The 23,092-nt window shown below is 48.3% G+C and overlaps 1 protein-coding gene across 2 annotated transcripts in view; it reads right to left on the bottom strand.

Moving 5' to 3' along the window:
- The window catches only part of Acan (aggrecan), a 64,200-nt gene that overhangs the window by 10,695 nt on the left and 30,413 nt on the right, over positions 1 to 23,092 (bottom strand). For both annotated transcript variants that reach the window (XM_028754847.1, XM_028754848.1), the window contains exons 2-12: positions 22,773 to 22,849; positions 20,201 to 20,584; positions 18,320 to 18,494; positions 16,484 to 16,611; positions 14,826 to 15,119; positions 13,373 to 13,777; positions 12,210 to 12,384; positions 11,913 to 12,040; positions 10,452 to 10,745; positions 7,848 to 8,060; positions 3,233 to 6,715 (exon numbers count right to left, since the gene is read on the bottom strand). In XM_028754847.1, the coding sequence (XP_028610680.1) occupies positions 3,233 to 6,715; positions 7,848 to 8,060; positions 10,452 to 10,745; positions 11,913 to 12,040; positions 12,210 to 12,384; positions 13,373 to 13,777; positions 14,826 to 15,119; positions 16,484 to 16,611; positions 18,320 to 18,494; positions 20,201 to 20,584; positions 22,773 to 22,842 (5,749 nt within the window). In that variant the 5' untranslated portion in view covers positions 22,843 to 22,849. The remainder of the gene's footprint in view (positions 1 to 3,232; positions 6,716 to 7,847; positions 8,061 to 10,451; positions 10,746 to 11,912; positions 12,041 to 12,209; positions 12,385 to 13,372; positions 13,778 to 14,825; positions 15,120 to 16,483; positions 16,612 to 18,319; positions 18,495 to 20,200; positions 20,585 to 22,772; positions 22,850 to 23,092) is intronic.

The following is a 23,092-nucleotide window of genomic DNA, read 5'->3' as shown; positions in this document are numbered from 1 at the left end:
AGAGAAGAGAAGAGAAGAGAAGAGAAGAGAAGAGAAGAGAAGAGAAGAGAAGAGAGAGAGAGAGAGAGAGATTATAAATATGTCTTTATCAACATCAATTTGCACTTTAAAAGAATGATCTTTACACTTAAATGTAGGGTATTGCTACTTACGCATTTCAAGACTGCTCTATTTTAAAAGCTGATCTTAAATGTATCTTCAGTAGGCTGCTTTTTCAATTTAGCTAGTTGCTGGTTGAAAGAGTTAATAACTGCCGATGAACTTTTTGGTGAAATGAAGTCATGGAGGTATATGTCATTATATCTATTATTATATTATAAATCGCTATATCTACTTGTTGGGTGTCGTGCTTCACAGCTGTGATTTCAACCCTCAAGAGGCTGAGGCAAGGAGGGTTGCTATGAGACCAGCATGGATGCACGGTGAGAACCAATGTGAAATCTGGTTAAAGCAGTATTTTTCAACCATGGCTACATTTTATAACCACTGGAGTAGTTAATTTTTTTTTCAAAAGACTTTTGAAAAGGCGCCAATGGTGGAGTTCCTCTCCAGACCAACAGCCTCAGAGCAGCCTGGTGTGGAGCCCAGGCAGCAGCCATCTTGGGAGCTTCTCAGGTGATACTAAGCCGCATCAAAATGGAGGTCCCAGTCAGAAGCGTACTTCGTGTGGGCACTACCAGTAACAAGGCGGCTTTTATTACATTTAATTAATTAGTGTGTGTGGAGTAGGGGCAGGTGCTTGCTGTGGTGTGAGTGTGAAGGTCAGAGGACAGACACCTTGTCGGGTTGGTTATTTCCTTCTACTGTGGGTCCTGGGGATTGAACTCATGTGGTCAGGTTTGGCAGCAAATGCCTTTACCTGCTGAGCCACTTTACCAGCCCTGTGGCTGCTGATTTTTAACTGGACCAGATAAAGAACCTGAGCATTCATGACACTAATGTTTATCACCACCACCACCACCACCACCACCACCATCACCACCACCACCACCACCACCACCACCATCATCACCATCACCATCATCATATCTATTTTGAGATTGGGTATAATTTATCCTAGGCTGGCTTCAACTTACTATGTAGCCCAGGATGACTTTGAACTTCTGCTCTTCCTGCCTCAGTCTTCTAAGTACTAGAATAATAGGCATGCATAACCACACAAAGTTTTAGAAATTTATTCCTACATCAAAAGTACTGGTTCCTAATGTATCAAGAACTTGTTTATGGACAGGATACCGACTAAGCCAGGTGGCAGTTACTACTGAATGTTTTCTCTTAGGACTAAATCCAGTTCCTCTCCTTGGAGAGGACCCCCTGGATACTCAAATATAGAAATAATGTGGCATCCTGATACTCATTGCTCTTGGGAAGATCTGAGCAGTTGAGTAAGAGAGATACAGGTAGCCAGGAAGGCTGTTCCTATGCAGATTGCTAAAGTCTCCCTTTTATTTTCTTCCTTCCCTCTTTTCTTTTGTCTTGAGACAGTGTCTCACTTTATAGCTCAGGCTGTCCTGGAACTCTTGGAAATCCTCCTGCCTCAGCCTCCTGAGTGCTAGGACTGGGGTTGTAGATAAGAGCCACTCTCCTGGGAAGAATAAAGAATAAATTCTATTGCTACTTTTACTAATTTTAGGGCTGCTGAGGTCCATTCTGTTCCCCTCCCCCAAACCCTTGCCAGAATCTCACTATGTATCTGAGGCTGGCCTCCCCCTCCTTCCCTAAGAGCTAGGATTACAGGTGTGCACCATTATGCCCAACTGTGGTAACAAGTCTTGCTTGTAACTTTTACAGGTTGGAAAGAATTACTGAGAATGGTGTGACCAGGTGAGGAGGGACTTGGCCACATGGCCATTAAAGCTTCGTGGTGGGAAGGAAAGTCCACATTCTCTGTCCTTGGGGTTAGATGCCTTTAGGTTCTGATCTGTAGAGAGTGACCCCAGCAAGGGAAGAGTGGGTAGAGAGTCTGTACTGTCTGTACACACATGTATTTACTATGTGTCTGCTAAGTATGACGCATGTTCCCTATGTACGAGGCTGTACTATATGGTGAGGTGTTAATATGCTTGGATATTAATATCTAAGAATACAGAGTCTTCTGGGTCTGATGCAAAGCCTGCTGAGGCTTAGGAACTGGCTAGCAGGTAAATCTAGTTGGATTTCTCCTTGGGTTCATTTCTTCATTTTTGAATGTGTCCCAGGAGTAAAGCTCCTTTATGAGAGACCCTGCCTTTATGAGAGAGAGGCTGCTTCTGCATGACTCTCTCTCTGGAGACTCAGGAGTCAGTCTATCTAGCACCTGCCTGGCCCCTCATAGCTAATGAGAGCTCCCCTGTGTCATAGTGATTGCCTTTGTGGCTAGTGGGCCCAAAGCATGTTTCCAGGTATGTCTCTGTGCCACAGGGCTCCTCTATAAGGAACCTAGAGAATAAGTGTCAAGAATCCAGCTGCCTAGAGACCAGAACAGCCTCTGAGCTCCCATAGCCAGGTGATTAAATGCTCCAAGTCCTTGAGGATGGGTTAGAGTCAGCTCACTCCTTGAAGTTCTGCCTTCCTGTTCCCTCAGTCCCCAGTATGTGGGATACTTTTTCTCTGATTATGAAGACTGTCCCAGTGCATCGGAAGGACCAAGATGCCCCCCAAATCTAAAGCTGCAGGAGCTTGGTGGCTGAGAGAGGGTGGAGGTGAGGTGCTGGAACAGCACAGGGAAGTCCTGGTGGCCTGGGATGGGTTGGGACACAGAGTCTAGAGTCATGACAGAGCCAAAGTGAGACTTCATAGTCCCTTAAATTGTGCAGGTTTTAGCCCTACATTAAATATTTGGACATAAATGCCACTAGCAGATGTACTCTTTCATCTCACATTTACTTGGGAACAGGCTCGCAAACATAATTTCTCTCACTACCTAAATAGGTACTTTCTCTCTGTGTCAAGCATAGATGGCGACATCCACACGTGAGTGTTCATGGGACCTAACCCCAGTGGAAGGAAGTCAGTCATCTTCACAAGGCCATGCTGTGAACACAGCGTGACGCTCAGTGCTTGCTTTGTTCACATCTATAGCCTACTCAGTCTTCTCGGGTACTGTTCTCACTTCATGGATAAGGCTCAGAGGGAGTTGGAGTATTATCTGACGCTGTCCAGCTGAGCCTTGAACTTGAAAGTTATCCTGCCTCCTTCTGGATTACACTTGCCTACATCCCAAACACATTTAAAGAGAAAATAACCCCCATACCTGCAGCAGTTGACTCTGTTTCCCCTGACCCTTCTGGAGAAGAGAGGGTGGGGGCGTCTGTCAGGGACATGGTTGTTTCTCCTGTTTGGGTCTCTTCTCCTGAGTATGAGGTACTTGGGGACTCGATTTCTTGAAGTGTCTCTGTAGGGTACTGGGTAGGCTGAGCCCACTCGGACTCTGAGATGGTGGTGCTGATGGCAACGTTCACCTCTGAGGTGTGATCAGACCATTCTCCACTGATTTCAGTCCTGTCTCCAGAAGCCATGGGCGTGGCAGAAGGCACACCTGAAGCCCCTGTGTCTATGTCGGAGGTAGTACTAGATTCTCCACTCACTTCTGGAGCAGCTGATCCCTCCCCGGTGCCTTCCTGAAAGGTCCATGGGTTACTGCTCACTTCTGTGCCTGGAGTCGTCATCTCCAGATCTGCTTCATGGAAGGCAGAGGTGATTCCATGCAGATCTGGGAACTCAGACAATTTACTGCTGGTCTCAGGGGCAGCAGACACTCCCACTCCAGCCTCAGGGTAAGCAGATGGGTCACTGCTGGCTTCTGGGACTGAAGTTTCTATGCTAGACCCAGACCCGGGGAAGTTTGTTACAGCTCCACCAAGATCCCCAGATGCTGAGGCTTCTCCACTGGCCTCAAAGAGCCGGGGAGTATATGTCATAGAAGGACCATGGCCAAGTTCTTGGGAAACAGTTGGTTCAGTCACACCCTCCATTAACTCTGAAGTGATTAAAGTGACTTCCGGAAGCCCTGAGCTTTCCCCACTGCCAGTTGCGGAAGCTATGGATTCTCCACTTAGGTCAGTGGTGCTAGAAAAGTCTCCACTAAAATACGGAGAGCTTGGTGGTTCTGTGCTGGGTTCCATCTGCCCAGACTGCAATGTGCTTAGGTCCAAAGACCCAGAAAGGTCCCCAGATAGGTCTGGTGTTCCAGAATGGGCACCACTGAATTCCAAAATGCCCGAAGGTCCTTCTCCAGCTTCTTGAGCAGTAGGAGCCTGGGTTATAGATTCCACCAAAGTTCTGTCTACAAGAGACACAGTAGGGAAACCTGAGACAAGTCCACTGCCATCAAATGCTCCTGAGGGTAAGCTGCTCCCAGTCTCAACTCCAGAGAGTTCTCCACTGACCTCAGCTTCTCCGCTTGGGAGGCCACTGAATTCTGGAGTGGGGGATGTGAATCCACTGGAATCGATTGCTCCAGAAGATTGTCCACTGACATCCACTGTCCCAGATGTGCCAGACAGATCTGTCTCTCCAGAAGGGAAGCCACTGAGTTCCACAGATCCTAACCCCTCTTCTTCTTTAAATGTAGTAGGGGTCACTTCAACAAAACTGGTGTCCACAAATGTAATGCCAGAAGAATCCCCGCTGCCACTCATGGTGCCTGAAGCCAGGTCAGGGGTTCCGGGTGACGTTCCGCTGAACACTGGGAACCCGGAGGGCTGCCCACTGAGATCGGAAAGCCCAGAGGTTTCTCCACTCACAGATGTTATGCCAGAGGACTGGCCACTGCCAAAGAGAATTCCAGACCCCTCTCCACTAACATCTGGTTGTCCAGAGGACAGTCCACTAAGCTCAGTCACTCCAGATGTCTCAGTGGTGTCAGGAATCCCTGATGGCTGCCCACTGACTTCAGGAATCCCAGATGTTCCCTCACTGCTGCCAGAAGATCCAAATGGCTGTCCACTAACATCAAAAAATCCAGATGTTTCTCCACTGATATCAGGAGATCCAGATGCTTGACCACTGAGTTCAGTTCCTGAAGGGAGACCACTAATGTCCACACTACTGTCCAATTCACCGAGGGGCAGCCCTGATACTTCTCCTGCACCACTGATGCCAATGGTCCCCCTTCCTTCCAGCTCACTGGCAGTGGTGGCTGTGATCACTTCCACTAAGGTACTGTCCACAAGGGAGACAGTTGGGAAGCCAGATGGAAGTCCACTAAAGTCAGGGAGACCAGAGGAAGGGCCACTTCCGATGTCCACGCCAGAATACTCACCACTAAATCCAGAGGGAAGGCCACTTGCTTCTGGAGTTTGGCCACTTCCTAGAGTTCCAGAAGGTAGCTTGCCAAAGTCCAAGGCTCCAGAAGCAGACCCTACCAAGTCTTCTTTTCCAGAAGGCAAGCCACTAAGGTCCTCAGATCCAGAAGCTGAGGTCTCTAGGCCTTCTTTTCCAGAAGGAAGTCCACTGAGGTCACCACCTACCCCAGAAACAGAGGTCTCTGGGTCCCCTCTTCCAGAAGGAAACCCAGTAACATCTACTCCTGAAGCAGATGTCTCTAGACTATCTCTAGTAGAAAGACCAAGATCTTCCTCTCCAGAGGTAGAAATTTCTAGACCCTCTCCTCCAGAAGGAAGACCACTCACACCCTCTACTCCAGTAGCAGAGGTTTCTGTACCATCTCCAGAAGGAATCCCACTAACATATCCCCCAGAGGCAGAAGTTTCTAGGCCTTCTGCTTCAGTAGGGAACACACTAATGTCCTCTATTCCAGAGGCAGAAGTCTCTAGACCTTCTCTTCCAGAAGGAAGTCCACTGACATCCTCTACTCCAGAGGCAGAAGTTTCTAGACTTTCTCTTCCAGTAGGAAGCACAGTGATGTCCTCTATTCCAGAGGCAGAAGTCTCTAGACCTCCTCTTTCAGTAGGAAGCTGGGTGACATCCTCTGCACCTGAAGCAGATGTTCCTAGACTTTCTCCTCCTGAGGGAAGTCCACTCAAGTCTCCCACTCCAGAAGCAGAAGTTTCTAGACTTTCTCCTCCAGTTGGAAGTACACTGATGTCCTCTATTCCAGAGGTAGATGTTTCTGAACCTTCTCCAGAAGGAAGCCCACTGAGGTCATCTACTCCAGAGGCAGAAGTCTCTAGACCTTCTCTTCCAGTAGGAATTCCACTGACATCATCTACTCCAGAGGTAGAAGTTTCTAGACCGTCTCCTCCAGAAGGAAGCCCGCTGATTTCTTCTGCTCCAGAAGCAGAAGTTTCTGTAATTTCCCTTCCTGAAGGCAGCCCGCTAAGGTCTCCTGTTCCAGAGGCTGAGGCAGAACCTTCAGGGCTCTCACCTCCAGAGGGCAGCCTGCCAACTGTGGGTGTGTGGGACCAGGGGACTTCACCATCTCCCGAGGCTGATCCACTTTCTACAGGCAGGCCTGAGCTCACTGTGGGGCTGAGGCCACTGGAGTCCAGGTCACCTGAGGGAAGTCCACTTTCACTGCCTCCTGATGGCTGCCCACTGGAGTCAAGGCGTCCTGAAGTGTCTCCGCTGCCTGTGAAGTCACCACTGAGGTCAGGTGCTCCTGATGCCTCCCCTGAGCCCGGCAGCTCTGTCGTGCTTGGCACTGTGAGTGAAGGTGTGTATGGCTCCTCTGAGGCAGATGGAACTTCTGAGGCAGAGGGCTCTTCAGAGGCAAAGGGGCTTTCGGTGTGTTCCTCTACTGCTGGGATGGTGGGATGCCATGTGGGAAGGATTCCTGGAGAAAAGAAGGAAGCCAAGGTGAAGTGTGGACTCGTGACCTCTGCTCCATTTCAAAGTCATACATGGACCTGAACTCCCTCCCTTCAACAGAAAATGCCTTTTACGAGTATTGGGCAAGTGTCAGGCGATGCCTAAGGAATGTGCTTTAAGTATTATGACAAAGGAGGTAGAAAGGAGAGAGAGGAATGCAGGAGGAGGAGATGGAAGGAGAGAGGGAGAAAGGGAAGAAAATTAAAGGAAGGAGAATGGCCTGGGAAGCTCCCTTTATAGTCTCAGGGTCACAGGCTATATGAACTGTGCTTCTAGTGGCCGCAGCCCCACAGTGAGCTCAGGCCTGCCTGTAGAAAGTGGATCAGCCTCAGGAGATAGTGAAGTCCCCTGGTCCCGCACACCCACAGTTAGCAGGCTGCCCTCTGGAGGTGAGAGCCCTGAAGGCTCTGTCTCTGCCTCTGGAACAGACCTTGAGACTCCAAGGGCCAACATCTGTGTTACCCACTGTAAGTGGCAGGGGTGGGGGGCACTATCCCTGAAAAAAAACAAGTTCTCCCTTCAAGTGCTTCCATATTGTCTATTGTATCCAACTCATGGGTTTCATATGTGGGCTACTAGGGTCTTGGTCCACAATCTAATTCCGAGCCCCTAACAGAGTCCAACGCTGATAGAGAAGCTGGCTGTTCCGGCTTAGGGACTGTTTGCACAAGCCCTCCTGGCGATGCTGGTACTGTTAGAGAGGAAGAACCCATCTCCAGGACAGCAGGGCCAGGCAGTGCTGTTTATAAAGATGCCTTGGTTTTCAAGCTGAGGTCCCTGTTACGGAGGGCCTGAAAAGTAGGGCAAGTCAAAACATCCCACCGTTTGAAACGTGGTCACATCCCCGCTTGCCTTGTTTTTGTTGGTATTTTCAATACAGCTTATATCTGGGTTTGGTGGTAAAGACCTGTCTCTACTTAGGAGGCTGAGGCGGGAGCTGGGGGGATTCCAAGTTCAAGACATACCTGGGCTATATAGTGAGTTCCAGCCCCACCCTTCCCAGACTCCCACCCTCACCTGAGCATTTCATAGTAGGCAGGAATGTGGGGCTAGTGTAGATGGCTTCAGGGCATGCCCCAGGGCCCAGCTATACCCACCTGGCAGTGGGGATGTGCCCACTAGGGTGTAGGCTGGCTCCCACTCAGTCTGTTTTTCTGGCTCAGTGATGAAATATGGCACTTCTGTTGTCTCTGGCTCCAAGGGGACAGCATCCACACCAGGCCCCACCCGTGTGACAATCCAGTCCTCTATGTCAGAGGGTGATGTGGGTGTACCACCTTCTTTTCCTGGAGAGGGTGCCACTGACACACCTGTAGAAGATGTGGGAGGTGAGGTTCTGCCCCTTGACCGGAGTCCATTCTGCTTTGCCCTTCAGGGACAGAGGAGTAAGGGGACCCTGAGGTACACCTGGGCTGTACAAGAACCTTGCTAACCCACCCCAATCTCTAAGTCATTGAGACAGCTGTTTGGCATTTGTGTTTACTGGATAATGGCACCAAGTATCTGCTACCCCAGCAGCTTAGGACAGAGTGTTCTCGGGTATCTCTTCCCCACCATCTATTATATATGCTGGACCTAAAACCTTTATGCTTATAAATATATTTTACCTTAACAGAGAAGAAATTCCATCTAACAAGTGGTAACTTATTACTGTGACTTGCTCAAGGTCAATGGGCAAATCTCTCAGTTCAAGATTTGTCATGATCCTGTCCACTAGGTTCTGAGTGTCAGTTCCCTAAACAGGGAGCTTATCTTTAGATTCCACACAGCCATCATAGCATTTGCAGTGGGCAGGATTCAGACTAGGGGTAATTTCTGATTTAGGGGAAGCCAGCAACCTGGAGGAGGTCGGGGAGGCCAGACTTCTCTATAGAGTGACAAAGGTTTAAAGCCTGGCATGCCTTTAATCTCAGCACTTGGGAGGCAGAGGCAGGCAGATCTCCATGAGTTCGAGGCCAGTCTGTTCTACATAGCAAGTTCTAGGACATCCAGGGCTACATAATGAGACCCTGTCTTAAAACAAACAGACAAACAAGCAAAAATGAGGCTCGAGTCCACTGAAGGCCTTGGGTGGGTGGTGGAAGTCATGGTTAGAAGTTTACTAGGAGGTGTACTGGTTTAACCTCTAATGCCCACTGTAATGACCGAGTCTGGGACGAGGGCATCAGTAACTCCCCTGGGAGGGGATTGGCCCTCTTAAATGAACTTTTGGGTTTTAATTAATTTCTTCACTTTTTTTTTTGAGATAGCATGTTTCTATTTAGCACAAGCTACCTTCAAAGCTGTGGTAATCCTGAAGGTTTAAAGAGACATTGTGCTTTATTTTGGGATTTGTTTGTCTTATTGATCTTCGGCTTCTTTGCTTTGATTTTCATTTTAGCAGTGTTCTATTGTTTGTTCATTTATTTATTTTTTTTTACTTTATTTTATGTGTGTTGGGGTTTTGTCTGCAAATATATCTGTGTGAACACCCTGAAACTGGAGTTACAGACAGTTGTGAGCTGCCATGTGGGTGCTGAGAATTGAACCCTGGTCCTTTGGAAGAGCAAGCAGCCAGTGCTCTTAATCACTGAGTCATGTCTCCAGTCCTACCAGTTCTATTGTTTCATTCATTCTTTTTTTTTTAAAGAGAGAATAAACATAAAGTCAGGTGGGTAGGGAGTTGAGGAGGACCTGGGAGGAGAAAAATATGATCAAAATAAATGATAATAATTTTTAATAAAAAAAAGGCAATCAGAAAAAGATAATGTGTAGTGAAATATAATGCTGTGTATGTTAATTTTAAGTATTTAATTAAAAAATTATACACATTTAAAAAAAATAAGGCTCCTCCTGTCACCAGTCATGGTGTCATATCACATGCCTGTAATCAGAATGCTAAGAAGTAAAGGCAGGAGGATCAGGAGTTCGAGGCCAGCCTTGGCTACGTGAGACTCTCAAAACCCAAACAATAGTAAAGTGAAAAGGTGTCCCTCTAAGACAGAGAAACTTGGAGGCCTTTAGTTAAAAGGAATCCTTTGGCCTCGTGAGATGGTTCAGTGGTTAAGTGTATGTATGCCTCTCACAGAGTACCTGAGTTTGAATCTCACAACCACCTGAAATTCGCCTCCTTGGGTGTCTGATGCCTGTGGCTTCCAAGGGCACCCACACTCACATGCACATATGTCCGCCCCATCCTCATAATTAAAAACGGTAAAAAATTAAAGTAATCCCAGATTCATAAGAAGTTGTACGGACACTCAGTTTGATGTGTTATGTTGAAGCCACAGTTCAGACTAGTCTACAATCTCCATTCTGGTGGGTACACTGTTACCCTATAGGGATGCTGTGAGAATTGAACCAATCAGAGCCTAGCACGTCGCTCTCAACTGTCTAACTGGTAAGGACGGCTGATATTATAGTGGTAGCGCCTCACAGTGTGGGTCAATTAAGCATGTAGCTGGCCGGTGCTTGACAGAGGACACCAGACTTATTTGATTACACTTATTACAAAGATATTTACAAGTAGAAGAAAATTGACAAGAACATACAAATAAAACAGTATGTAACATTACACATAAACATGTATGGAGTGTTTCACATACACTACCCCAATTAATATTTGTATGTAACTCCCTTTGAAGTAGGGACCATTTGTCACTGTTTATAGAGGAAGCTGTAAGCGACCCCCCCCCCCCAGGCAGAAGGGGTGACCATAGTACCTCGGAAGCAGAAGGCATGGTGCTTGGACAGTGGGTCAGGGAGGCCGGTCTGGTTGGGGTAGAGGTAGACAGTTCTCACGCCCGGTTTGTCCCCACCACAGGCAGGCCGAGGGGTGACGATGGGGTATCGGAGGGTGCCATCTGCCAGCCAGCCAGCATAGCACTTGTCCAGGCCCTGGCTCCAGGCGGCATAGAGCTGGCCAGTGGAGGCCAGGGTAGCATTTTGAGCTGCACAGAAGGCCTGCGCTTCCTGGAAGGTGAACTGCTCGAGGCGTGTGGCGAAGAACACTTCCCCTGGGGACAGAGGCAATGGCCACGTGAGGATTCATGTGTGTCATAGTCCTGTTCCCCCTGCTCTGGGGCAGAGCTCCTGGAACCCTCACCCTGCTCACCAGGGCTGTTCATATTCACCATATAGGAGTATGTGGCAATACTCCAATAGTCCCCAGCCTTACTCAGTCACCCCCTCCAGCCCCAAGGCAACACCCTTAGACCTCTTGGGATCCTGGGCAATAGAGACCAGCTTCTCCACTCTGAACTGAGTAGGAATTGCCTGGGTCTTGGGACATCCCTTACTAAAGGAAGACCATGCCACAACTGAGCTAGGCCAAGCTAATCAATTAGCTTCTACCTCCAAGACCCCCCCTTTTTAGGTTCTCCATTCACACCTATGCCCACTTCCCTTGGCTAACAGTGGTGGTTCAGCTGGCAACCCCAGTCCCCCAAGCACTTTTAACCCTCTGTTTTCTCATGGAGCTCAGTGACTGCTGTGGACCTGATTCTCATTCCTTTGGGGCTTCACTACCCACACATCACCCAGGGCCCAGTCTGGGTTAGGGAGATGGAAGCTCATATCTACCCAGCATTCATTGTGCCAGGCACTTTTTAATGTGTCTCTACTAATACTCAGAAGATCTTCTAATATGAGTTTTAAGCAGACATGTTTTATAGATGAGGGAACTGAGGTTAAGTGTGTGGCCATAGTTAAACTTTTCCAGAACACTGGCATTTTCCAAATTGGGCTCAGTGGAGAGGCAATTTGGTGACGTTCATGGCAATGAAAAGAAATGAGACAAAGCAGGTCTGTAGTTGAATAAGCTTGGGCAATGCTGAGTTGCAGAGAGTTAAAGAGGTTTTAAGCAGGACTTCTCAGGGCCTTTGACTTGTTCATGGGCACTGGGAGGGGCTGTCTAACATTTATTTATAATCAATTGATCAATTTAGCCACTGAACTCATGGCTTTCTGAAGGACCAATGTCAAACTACAACACAAGGGGGAAATCATATGAGCCTTTGGAGGAGAGAAGAACCTTGAATTGAAAGAGGTGAGGGGTGGGCCTGCTTTCTGCCTGGAAAACTGTGTGGGAGGAGGCCAGGGTGGGTGGTGACAATTCTATCCCTCCCTTCTGTGACTTTCCCTTAGTCCCTGCTGGTCTAGGAATGCAATAATATGGCCTGTACCCTCAAGCTTGTCCACGTAGCAGTAGACATCATAGGTTTCTGATGACGGGCGTACACCATAGGTCCTGACTCCCGGGCTGCTGTCCTTGTCACCTACACATGGAGTCCGTGGGCTCACAATGGGATATCTGTGAAAGAGGATGGGAAAGGGGTTGAGGGGCTGTCTCAGGGGAAGGAAAGGCATATTTTACCCCTTACTAGTACACAAAATGCTGGGTGCCCCCCACAATGTCCTAGGTGTTGTGTCAGGCTGGGAGCTTCTTGGTTGGGGCTGGGAATGGCAAGCTTGTCTTTTACCTGACAGTCTGGTCCTGCAGCCAGCCAGCATCACACTGCTCATAGCCTGCCTCATAGGCAGCCTGGAGCTGCTCAGGGGAGGCAATCACTGCTCCAGTGTGCATGCAGGCCTGCTGTGCCTCCTCGAATGTCAGAGAGTATCTGGTGGAACCTGGGCGATAGTGGAATACAACTCCTGTGGGGAGAGGAGAGGGGAGAAAGAAACGGAGGTAAGACAGATGCTCATGCGGTCTGTTCTAAGCTTAGCTCCTTTGTTTAGACATAATAAATAGATCTGGGCAATTCCACCTGAGGTTTTACTTGGTGATATCATGAGAATCATGGCTCTCAAGATGAATGTGTCATCCCAGGTGGGGACACCATCAAGACCCTATACCAGAATGTAGATTTGCATTTGGGGATCAGCTGGTCTCTGTGCTGAGTAACATCCCTTCCCCTGGTATAGGAACATCACCCACCTAACCTAAGAGCTGCAAGTGTTTTCCAGAGAGAACCAGATAACTATATCAGGCCTTTCTTCTTCTTTTCCTTCTCCTCCAACTCCTTCTTCTTGAGATAGAATCTTGCTATATCAACCAGACTAGCCTTGAACTCAAAACTCCCCTGCCTCACCCTTCCATTCTGGGGTGCAGGTGTGTAGCATCACACCTAGTCTCTAGAACAGGCTTTGTGGGACAGTGTGATTTCATTCAAGTGGTTAACTCAGCCACAACTGACCTAAATTAGCAACAGACAAAGTCTTAAACCAGTGGATGTGGCTCTGATACAATCAAACTCTATTCAAGGGCACTGAAATTTGAATGTATTTTCACTACATAATTTTCATGCATCACGAAATACCTTTCTCCTTTTAACTCCCCCCTTCCTCAGTTATTTAGGATTGCGAGGCACTGTCAGGTCACCGCTCCCTCAGGACAGCTGCACTCAGCCTGTTCATTAAACTTGGTTGATTTTCTATCCTGGTGGGAGGGCAAGACCAGGCAAGGCCATGGGGTCACTAGGAGCAATGGTTTTCAAGTGGGTCTATTTTGTGGTAAACCACATGGTGCTTTCTTCTGCTTGATAGAGAGCCTATTTTCCACAGGTGACTTCATCTGAGGTTAATGCCCTGTGACCAAAGAGTAGACATAATTGCCTTGCCTGTTCCTTGGGAGCGTACTTACCCCCTGGCAAGTGGGGCTGACCAGGGACTTCAGCTGCACCTGGGGAGATGGTCACTCGCACCACCAGATCCTCACTGGCGAAGGCAGTGGCAGAGTCCGGCCCACCAGTGGCTTCCCCAGGAAAGCCCCAGGGCCTGGTGGCTTCTTCAGTTCTCTCCTCAGCCTTAGGGAAGGCTGTGGTCCCCACTTCAGGGGCAAGTGTGAAGGCCTCCCCAGGCTCTGAGATAGTGGGGGACAAGCCAAAGATGGGCTTTGCAGTGAGGATCACATTGCCCCGGGCTTCTCCCTCAGTGATATTACGGGGCAGGGGCAGCTCCAAGTCAGGCCAGGTCACCGTCTGGATGGTGATGTCGTCTTCACCACCCACTCCGAAGAAGTTTTCTGGGATGTCTACAAAGTCTTCACCTGGAACAGGAGGCAATGACAGGCTTTAGTGCTTAGCTTAGGGCTGTTTTGAGGGAATGAGAACTGAATGTGCCCCATTTCCTTCTATTTGGCTGGAGCCAGGCACCTGGTCCTGCCCACCATAAGGGCCTCAGGTATTTGAATTCTGTGGCTCTTCCTTTCCCTCGGGATGGTTCCAAACCTCCCACAAATGCCAAACTCTGTGGATGCTAGAGTCCCTTATATAACTTCTGGGCCACTGCTGGAATCTTATGTCATTTTTTTGGTAGCTTATAATTTCTCATAGAGTGTATGCACCATTTCCATAGCTGTTACAGTGTATTGTTTGAGTAACGATGGGAAGACAAATTCTGCACCTATCCAGTATAGATGCAATTAAATTATTAATAAGAGTCTGAGGTTGGCTGCATTTGTAGAAGCACTAGGCTACTCATGGTATGTTGATCAACTCACTGCTTATCAAATAAAACCAGTTCCTATTTCTGCCTCCCCACCAGCCGCTACTTTGCCTTCTCTGTGTCCCATGGGACAATGTGAATTGGTGAGGAAGGGAATCTTGCAGAGACGCTTTGTGTAATGGATGCAGGCATGTTGGATAACTGCCTGCCTTAAAGTCCCCGACAAATGAGGGGCTGGCAGACATCAGGTAGTTATTAATAAAGAGAATATTCATGAAGGTGATACTTCCAAAGAGTGGTCAGATTATCAAAAAGAGAAGAGAGGCTTTTGGGAGTGAGGGTGTCCCTTTTCAGTATGCCTAGGCTGTAGAAGTAAAATAGGAAATGAGCCGCCATTGTATGTGAGCTGGGATTCAAACCCAAGAAAGCAGCGGCTCAGAAGCATATACTTTAAACTCTGTTCGGTGTGGATCTGATAAAACAGGGCTGGATACATCGTGACTCCATTGTTTCTACATTAAGAAGCAGTGAAAACTGAAGACAGGATAAAAAATATGGGGTTCAGGAACTTGGTGATCCCTTCCCAAGACCTTATTGGGATCTGATTTCAGTGGTGAGAACCCCCTTCCCACCTTCATCCCCAGCCCCACCTGTGTAACAGATGGCGTCATAGCGGGATGAGGGATCAGGATAGCCTGTCTGGTTGGCGTGCAGATAGACAGTCCTTACACCCAGGAGGTTGCCTCCGCAGTTGGGCCGAGCCTTGGAGATGGGGTAGCGTACACTGCGGTCCGCCAGCCAGCCAGCGCTGCACATGTCCATTCCGCCCTGCCAGGCCAGGTAGAGCTGGCCCGTGGTGGCCAACCTTGCCCCCAGCCTCCGGCACTCGTTGGCTGCCTCCTGGAAGGTGAATTTCTCCGGGGATGTAGCATAAAAGACCTCACCTGTGAAGGACACATCACACTTGTTGAGGGTTTCACTCACATCCCAAGCTGCCCGTGTCCCCGAGAGGTCCACATCTTTTCTCGGAGGTTTATCTTTTTATCCTTGGTTCTATGTTAGTATCTCACGGCTTGTCTGTCTCTCTCCATTCCTTTTGGAACTTTTGGGTAGGATGACACCAATCTCCTAACAAGAACCTCCTCCTCCCCCAAATTTAAAAAAAAAAAAAAAAAAAAAAAGCTTCCAGAAGAGCATGGAGTGGAGCAATCATGAAATCAGAAGCCCCGGTGGTTGCTGTTCACCCTCCCACCACTAGGGGAGCTTTCCTTTAATACAGACACTGACCGTTTCTAGGAAACCATCCCAAATTCAAATTCTGATGAGAAAAGCAAACCTTGCCTTTTGATCCCTTAGAGTAACTGCCTTCCAAACCAGGGTCAGTAGTACCCAAAGAGGCCATTATAGGGTAATTTGGAGCCTGCTAGCTTTTAAACAATATTTCCTAAAATCTGGCAAGGTTGTGCTTGAGGATAGGGTGGAGTTGTCAGGAGTCTCTGATCACTTATTGGGTAGTTACAGGTGTCCTTGTTCAGTGGCGACTTAGACAAAAGGACTGTATTTGTCTTGGGTTAGTCAAACATGGGGACACAAATGCTTGTTACTTAATAGCCTTGGCTACTGAGATGAGAACTGGAAGGTGGCCATGTGGTAAGAAAGGTGGGGTATATCACCGCCAGCTTTTCTCCCAGGTGGAGGAGCTTGGGAGGAGTCTATTCAGAGAGTGTGTAGGATTTCCAGAGAGGTAGATGGGAAAGGAGTGTCATCTACAGGCCAGGGCAACTTTATGTTAGAAATTAGTACCGTCGTGAAAGAAAGAAACAACCCAGGTTTCTCTCTCAAACAACCCAACAAAAGACCCAGGGTAGGACTTCAAGCTGGGGCCCAGGAAGCGGAGAAAGGATAGTTGGGAAGTATGTTTGTGTGTCTGTTGTGTCTGCCCCAGAGTGCACAGGGATGGAGCCCAGGGTCTGCCACTGAGCTACACCCCAGACCTGAGCATAGCTTTGATGGCCCCATGGACCTTAAGTCAGGGATGGGCTGGCCAGAGATGCTTAGATCCTAGATAAGAGGGGCAGTCCCAGAGAACTTCGGAATTTGGGGTTTGGTGGTAGCACCAGATGGTTTGCAGATGCCTGTGGCCACTGAGACCCCCTTCAAAGTGAATAGCACGGATTCCAGCAAGAGACCATTTCTTGAGAGGACTGAGGGAGAGCCGTGGCTCAGACTTGGCCTTCTGTAGCTAGCCCAAATGTGAGCATGGTGATAGGGATGAAAAAGGCATCTTGGAGGGAACCAGCTTTCTCACCCTCCATCTCTTCAGCAAAGCAGTACACATCATAGGTCTCGTTGGTGTCCCGGATTCCATAGGTTCTCACTCCAGGGAACTCGTCCTTGTCACCATAGCAACCTTCCCGGGGAGTATGGATGGGGTATCTGTTGGGAAGTCAACGTGGGAGTGTGACACTAGGAACAGAGAGGACCCCAAAGTCACTGTTCTTGTAGCCTTCGCCTCCATAGGAGGAGACAGAGGCATAAAACTACCTCTGTCCACGTCTGCTCTGCATGCCAGCTGCCCTTCCCGTCTCAATGCTGCTCATGAGTCTGGCTGCCTCTGCTACCAAGTGCTCTTGGTACCAAACACTCTCTCCCCAAAGACACTTTCCACGTAAAAGGCCAGAATTTTGTGAGATTTGCGAACCATGGGTCCCTGTGGTGACCATTCACACTGCAGCAGCATGGAGCAGCTACAAACAATGTGTAACCAAGTGCGAGTGGCTAGGTTTCAACACAAAAATATTTACAGAAACAAAGAATGGGTTGGTTTGAATTTGGCCGTGGTGCCTACTTGACACCACGTGAGTCTACATCCACTAAGTGAAGCAGGGCCTGGACTCTATTCACACTTGAACTAAAGTCCAGAAATGTTAACTGATTTGTTGACAGACACACAGCTTCCAAATTCCAGGATTGGGATTTGAGCCTAGCTCTTCCTGAGGCCAACATGTAGACTCTTGTCCAATTTATTTTTTGTTTATCTACTAATTTTTGTAGGGAGTGCCTGTCCCAGTTAGCTTCAGCTGTTAACTTGACACAGTCTAGAGTCATCTGAAGGGGTCTCAATTGAGGGATTGTTCAGATTAGCTTGTGACCATGTCTGTGAGGTCTTGAGCTTTGCTCAGTGTAGGAGAGCCCAGCCTACCATGGATGACAGGTGGACCTGGGATGTGTAAGAAAGCTAACTGAGCATGAGCCTGTGGGTAAGCCAGACTGTGAGCCACAAGCAGCACTCTTCCATGCTTCCTAACTCCAAGTGCTTCTGCCCTCACTTACCTCAGGGATGGACCGTGACCTGGAAGAAGAAGCTGGAATAAATCCTTTCCTCCCCAACTTGCTTTTGATCAGCGTTTAATCTCAACAGCAGAGGTGAAACTGTAACAGTGCTGTGTGAACTTGTGACCTAAGATCCCCTAGCCTGTTGTAGCTTGTACAGTTGTTTTCCTGTGGGCTGGCTTTGGAGCTAGCCTTAGGATGCAAGTAGGTTGAACAGTCTGTCTTCACAGGCTCACTGTACTGTACTGGGATGCTCAAGACAGGCCTTTCTCTGCTCTGCTTTGCCATGTGGTTCCTAGAACTCACTCAGAAAAGATGTTTCTAGATGTATGTATGTCTTGTCTTACCAAAAAAAGGATATAAACAGACAGGCAATATATATATATATATATATATATAATGCAATATAAAATACATTATTATAATATGTATTATAATGTAATATATAATATATGAACAGACAATATAAATAAAAAGGCAATAAACAGAAATAAGTAAAACTCCAAATTAAAAACTGACAAACCAGAAGTAAAGAAACATCAAGAGGAAAAACAGGCAAAGAGAGTAGTGGAGTTCAGAATAAGACTGCATGTATTGTCTTCTCCTGGGACAGTGAGTAATGGGGACCTAGGATGGGACACTGGGTATGTATGTTGATAAGGCTGGACCCTAGACTGGCCAGCGGATCTTGTTCATACCAGTTCTGTGCAGGTCATTGTCCCATCCCATTGTTTACTTCATTCTGCTAGGCCTCTGGTACCTGGACCTCAGCTCTGACAGTTTTTTCCCCCCTTGGGGGTCGGAGTCTTACCTGACTGTCTGGTCAGCCAGCCAGCCTGCATCGCACTGGTGGAAGCCATCCTCATAGGCAGCCTGCAGTTGTTCCGGGGTGGCGATGATGGCACTGTTCTGTAGACAAGCCCGCTGTGCTCGGTCAAAGTCCAGCGTATAGCGTGTGGAAATAGCTCTGTAGTGGAACACAATACCTGTGGGACACATGGACCAGAGGAAGAGCAGGTTGGGAGTGAGTTCTGGTTGTTGAAGCCCTTGAGAAATGGTGACAAGAATCCAGGGGACCTTGACCACTATCTGGTCCAGGCTGACATAGGTCTCTTCCTTGAATGTTTGTTATAACCACTTTTATTAGTTTGAGAATTTCACACATACTTAAAACACATTTTGATTATATGTACCCCAACTTCTCTCCCTGACTTCTTCCAGCTCTACGCCTAACTCTCCACCCCTCCCACTGAGTCCAACTTGTGCTGCCTGTGTACTCCTGGGTGTGGGGCCATCTACTGGAGTGTGGCCAACCTACCAGGGGCTGTACCCTTAAAGAAAACTGGCACTTCCTCCCCCAGAAGCCATCAGATCAGCTGCCAATAGAGCCTCAGCTACTGAAGTTTGCTCTTGCTGGAACCCTGTCCCCTCTCCACCTCACCCCACCACCTCAACAGGGAGCTCACCCACCACCCCCACAAGGCATTCCTTTTAAAACACATATAGTAATTCTGACAATAAGAAAAGTTATTGGAATGAAGGCAAATAACTGTCTCCTTGTGATTTTCTTTTTGTCACCCCAGGACCCTCTAGTCCATCCCCTGCCACCAATCCAGGGAATGAGACACCGAAGGTTCCAGGTCTCCAGCAGCTCAGGGGCATCCTAAGGAGACCTCGTAGAGACAAAGGAGACCAGGAAGTGAATCTTTGGTCATTTCTTTGGCCTCTGAAGCTGAGAATAAAGGGTGGAGGAGCGGGCAGGGAAGATTCCTGGATGATGTGTTAGGAACTCACTTTCACTCATTTCTAGGGTCACGGCAGACGTGCCATTTACTCATATGCTTAGGTACAAAATGGGCACATTTAGAAGGCCTGCTGTGAGGTAGGAGACACACCTCTGGGTATGTCTGTGAGGGCTTAACTGGAGATAAGTGGTACCATCCCACAGTCTGGGGTCCCAGAGTGAAGTGGAAGAAGAAGAAGAAGAAGAAGAAGAAGAAGAAGAAGAAGAAGAAGAAGAAGAAGAAGAAGAGGAGGAGGAGGAGGAGGAGGAGGAAGAAGAGGAAGAGGAAGAGGAGGAGGAGGAAGGGGAGGAGGAGGAGGAAGAAGAAGAAGAGGAGGAGGAGGAAGAAGAGGAAGAGGAGGAGGAGGAGGAGGAGGAGGAGGAGGAAGAAGAAGAAGAAGAAGAAGAAGAAGAAGAAGAAGAAGAAGAAGAAGAAGAAAAGACAAAGGAGGAAGTGAGCTGGGTGAGGACTCAGATCCATCTTTCTGACTCCTGACTGTCGATGCAGCATGATCACCAGCCTCATACTCCTACTGTCATCTTGTCCCCACCATAGTGGACTGTATCCCCTCAAACTGTGAGCCAGAGTAACACCTTCCTCCCTCACATGGACTCCTGTCAGGTATACAGTCACAGCAGCAAGGAAAAACTGATATACCCAACAAGTGAAAGATTGTTGGCAAACAAGCTGCCAATACCAGGATGTATTTATATGCCCCACTCCTAGAGTCCCAATCCCACAGAGAACAGCATTTGCCAGTCAGTCCCACAGTAGGGGCGATAAGGAGAAAATGGGTATGCAGAGGGACTGAGAGAGAGCGAGAGCTAGTCACCAAGGTCCACACTGCTGAGGACATCATTCTAGTTCTTTCTACAGGCAACATGGTGTCCCAGTGGGAGGCCCTTCACCTTTTACTATGACCTCCAGGGTGGCTTCGCTGTCCTCGATGCCATGCATCACCTCACATCGATAGATTCCAGAGTCATTGGAGCGAAGGTTCTGGATTTCCAAGGTGGCATCGCTGGGGATGGCTGGATAGTTGGGGAGTGACACCTTGTCTTGGTAGAAGCTGTTGACTCGAACCTGTCCTTCGGTGGCCACCAAGAGTACAACCTCTTTTTCTTTGGAAACACGGCTCCACTTGATTCTTGGGGTGAGGGGGGCAGTGGAGGGGGCAGTGGTCACAGGATGCATGGGGTCGATGAAGTAGCAGGGGATGGTGAGGGAAGTCCCTAGGAGGACCTTCAGTGGGGATGGCTGAGGGATGCTCACACTCAGTGAGTTGTCATGGTCTGTGAGGGAAGAGTGGGAGGACAGACAAATGTATTAGAAGTTATAGAGACCACAAGTCTCTGCTTCCCTCCCCCCAGGCCTGGAAATGCAGCCATCCAAGAGGCCCACATCCAGCCCACCATGTGGGAACCTGAGGATTCCCAGCGAGCCTCACGATGCCCTCTCCAGAGCAGCATCTCTGAAGGCCTCTGGTCTCATCACTCTAAGACAAAATTCAGAGCCAAAATAAAATTCCAGAAGAGCATGAGAGAGACCTCAAACATTAGACGCCTAGAGAGGATGCCAACCCATAGATAAACAGGACCCCTATTCTTAGAGTAGTGATATGCTTAATTCTGAGATTTTAGAAAAATATATTGGAGTCTTTATTTTGGATATGATGAGTTCTGTCTGCACAAAAGGTTCACGTATGGAAGGTTTGGTGGTGGTGTGAGAGGTGCCTGGATTGGGATGTGCTGCCTCATTGGAGAGAGATAAATTACTGCAGGTACGACTTCAAAAGGGATATTGTTCACAGCCCTGCCCCCAGTCTCTCTTCCTCTCTGTCTCTCTGTCCCTGTCATTCTGTCCGTTCCATCTCTCTTTGCCTCTCTGTCTCTCTCTGTCTCTTTGTGTGTCTCTCCCCCCAAACCCCTCTGTTTCCAGGCCTCTTTCCTCCACAGTACCTTCAGGCATGATGTTTCTGCCTTGCCACAGACAAGCTGTTTTCCTGAGACATTTTCTCATAGAGGCAGAGACTGTTACACATTGGGTGTAATAATTATTAGAATTACAACATTCTCCACAGCCTTTAAACTTGAGACACAGAACTTCAAAGATAGATATATCCCATTCCAGGAGGTCTGTTTTGGGCTTTAACTGGACCTTGTAGAAGGGTGAGGCTTTTGAAGTAAAGAACAAGAAGACTGGGGGAGAACAGGAGGCCAGGCGCTTTTTTTTTCCTGTAGAGTCAGATCTGGAAATAAGGGACTGGGTAGGACCAGACAACATAAAAATTATGGAGCGTGTCAATAGGGAAGACATAGTGTCTCCTGAATTCTGTTGGAGTGGGAGAGAAACAGCCTTCCACACAGCACATTTCATGGCAGGTCTTAAATTTTTAGAACCATTCCTTTCAAGGGATGCTACAGGTTGAAATAAAAATGTTAGGATAGTTACGGGTGGTAGAGACATAGCAGAGTAAGGATAGGGGAGCCAGGAATGTCTGGAGTCCAGCCTGGACCTTTTGATGTCTGGACAGATTCCACCATCTCTCCACAAACACCTCCATCTGCTGCCCAGCCCTGACGCCACTGGCCACAGCCTGGCTCTGTAGTAGTGGTCCTCAGGGGATTAGCCAGAGGCCACTGTTGAGGCCAACTTGGTGGTTGTCAAAGCTCTCAGCCAATCCTAGTGGACTGTTTTGCTGATGTGGACACATCTCCCCAGGTGATGGCTAGGGTCTGGCTATTCATGGGTCTGTGAGCATCACTGGAGGTCCAGATAACCACATCTACATATTCAAAAGCTGTGAATCAGGCCAGTATGTGAGTGAATAAAATACTGTGTGTCTTTCCATTTGACCATGGAAATTTTTTTCTGTGACTCTGAAGTCCTGGAGTTTTGCATTGGCATACAGTGAATTGGGGGAAGGGAGGGTGCCCAAGCCTCCTCCTGTTCCTGCCACCATGAGCAAGCCTTCTCTTATCCCTCCCCCTCACTGTTTGGGAGGTCTCACAGACTGTTCAGCCCTTGACTCTCAGATCCCCACACCATGTGTAAAGTTCTTCACATGTCCCTTGAGTCAGGGGTGGGGAGTTCACACTAGGCCTGTGCCCTCACTTCTAGAGGAAAACTAGTCTTTTCAACGTTGTTCCTTAGGCTCTTTTCTCCTCTTTGGTGGTCCCACCCATGCTCCCCCTCAGATTCCCCATGTCTTCTCTGTACCCCCATTCACACTGTGTAGTGGTTCTGAATGAGATCCCGAGGGTTCTGTGAAGGAGGCTGTGCAACTCTCCTTGCTGAGGGCAGGGCATTCAGGAGTAGATGCATTTGTAGCAGGGTGTGTGTGTGTGTGTGTGTGTGTGTGTGTGTGTGTGTGTGTTTAAGAAGTGGGAGTAGGGACTGTGTCCCAAAACAAAGTTGTATCCTATACTTGGAACCCAGCACCCTACTAAATAAAGGAGCCATGCATGGAATTGTTCTCACCTGGAACTTCTTCTGAGATCACTGCAGCAATGACCCTCAGAGTCACAAAGACCAAGAATAAAGTGGTCATAGTTCAGCTGGAAGAGATAGCAGACAGTTTAGGCACAGGAACAGGATAGTTAAGGAGGAGATACTGTGATAAAATTCATGCCCACGACTCTGAAATCACATCGAATAGCCGGAGGTTGTGTTGGGAGCCGACTCCTAGCAGAAAGCGGCTATCATCTTTGCAGCCATCTCGAGCCATATACCCTGACAAGAGATTTGTTTTCCACAGCCTACAACAGCTGAGCACACTCTGATAAGTATCTTGCTTTTCT

This window comes from Grammomys surdaster, unplaced genomic scaffold (assembly GCF_004785775.1).
Source record: "Grammomys surdaster isolate TR1022 unplaced genomic scaffold, NIH_TR_1.0 126036, whole genome shotgun sequence".
Taxonomy (NCBI): Eukaryota; Metazoa; Chordata; class Mammalia; order Rodentia; family Muridae; genus Grammomys; species Grammomys surdaster.
This window is presented reverse-complemented; position numbering and strand designations above follow the sequence as displayed.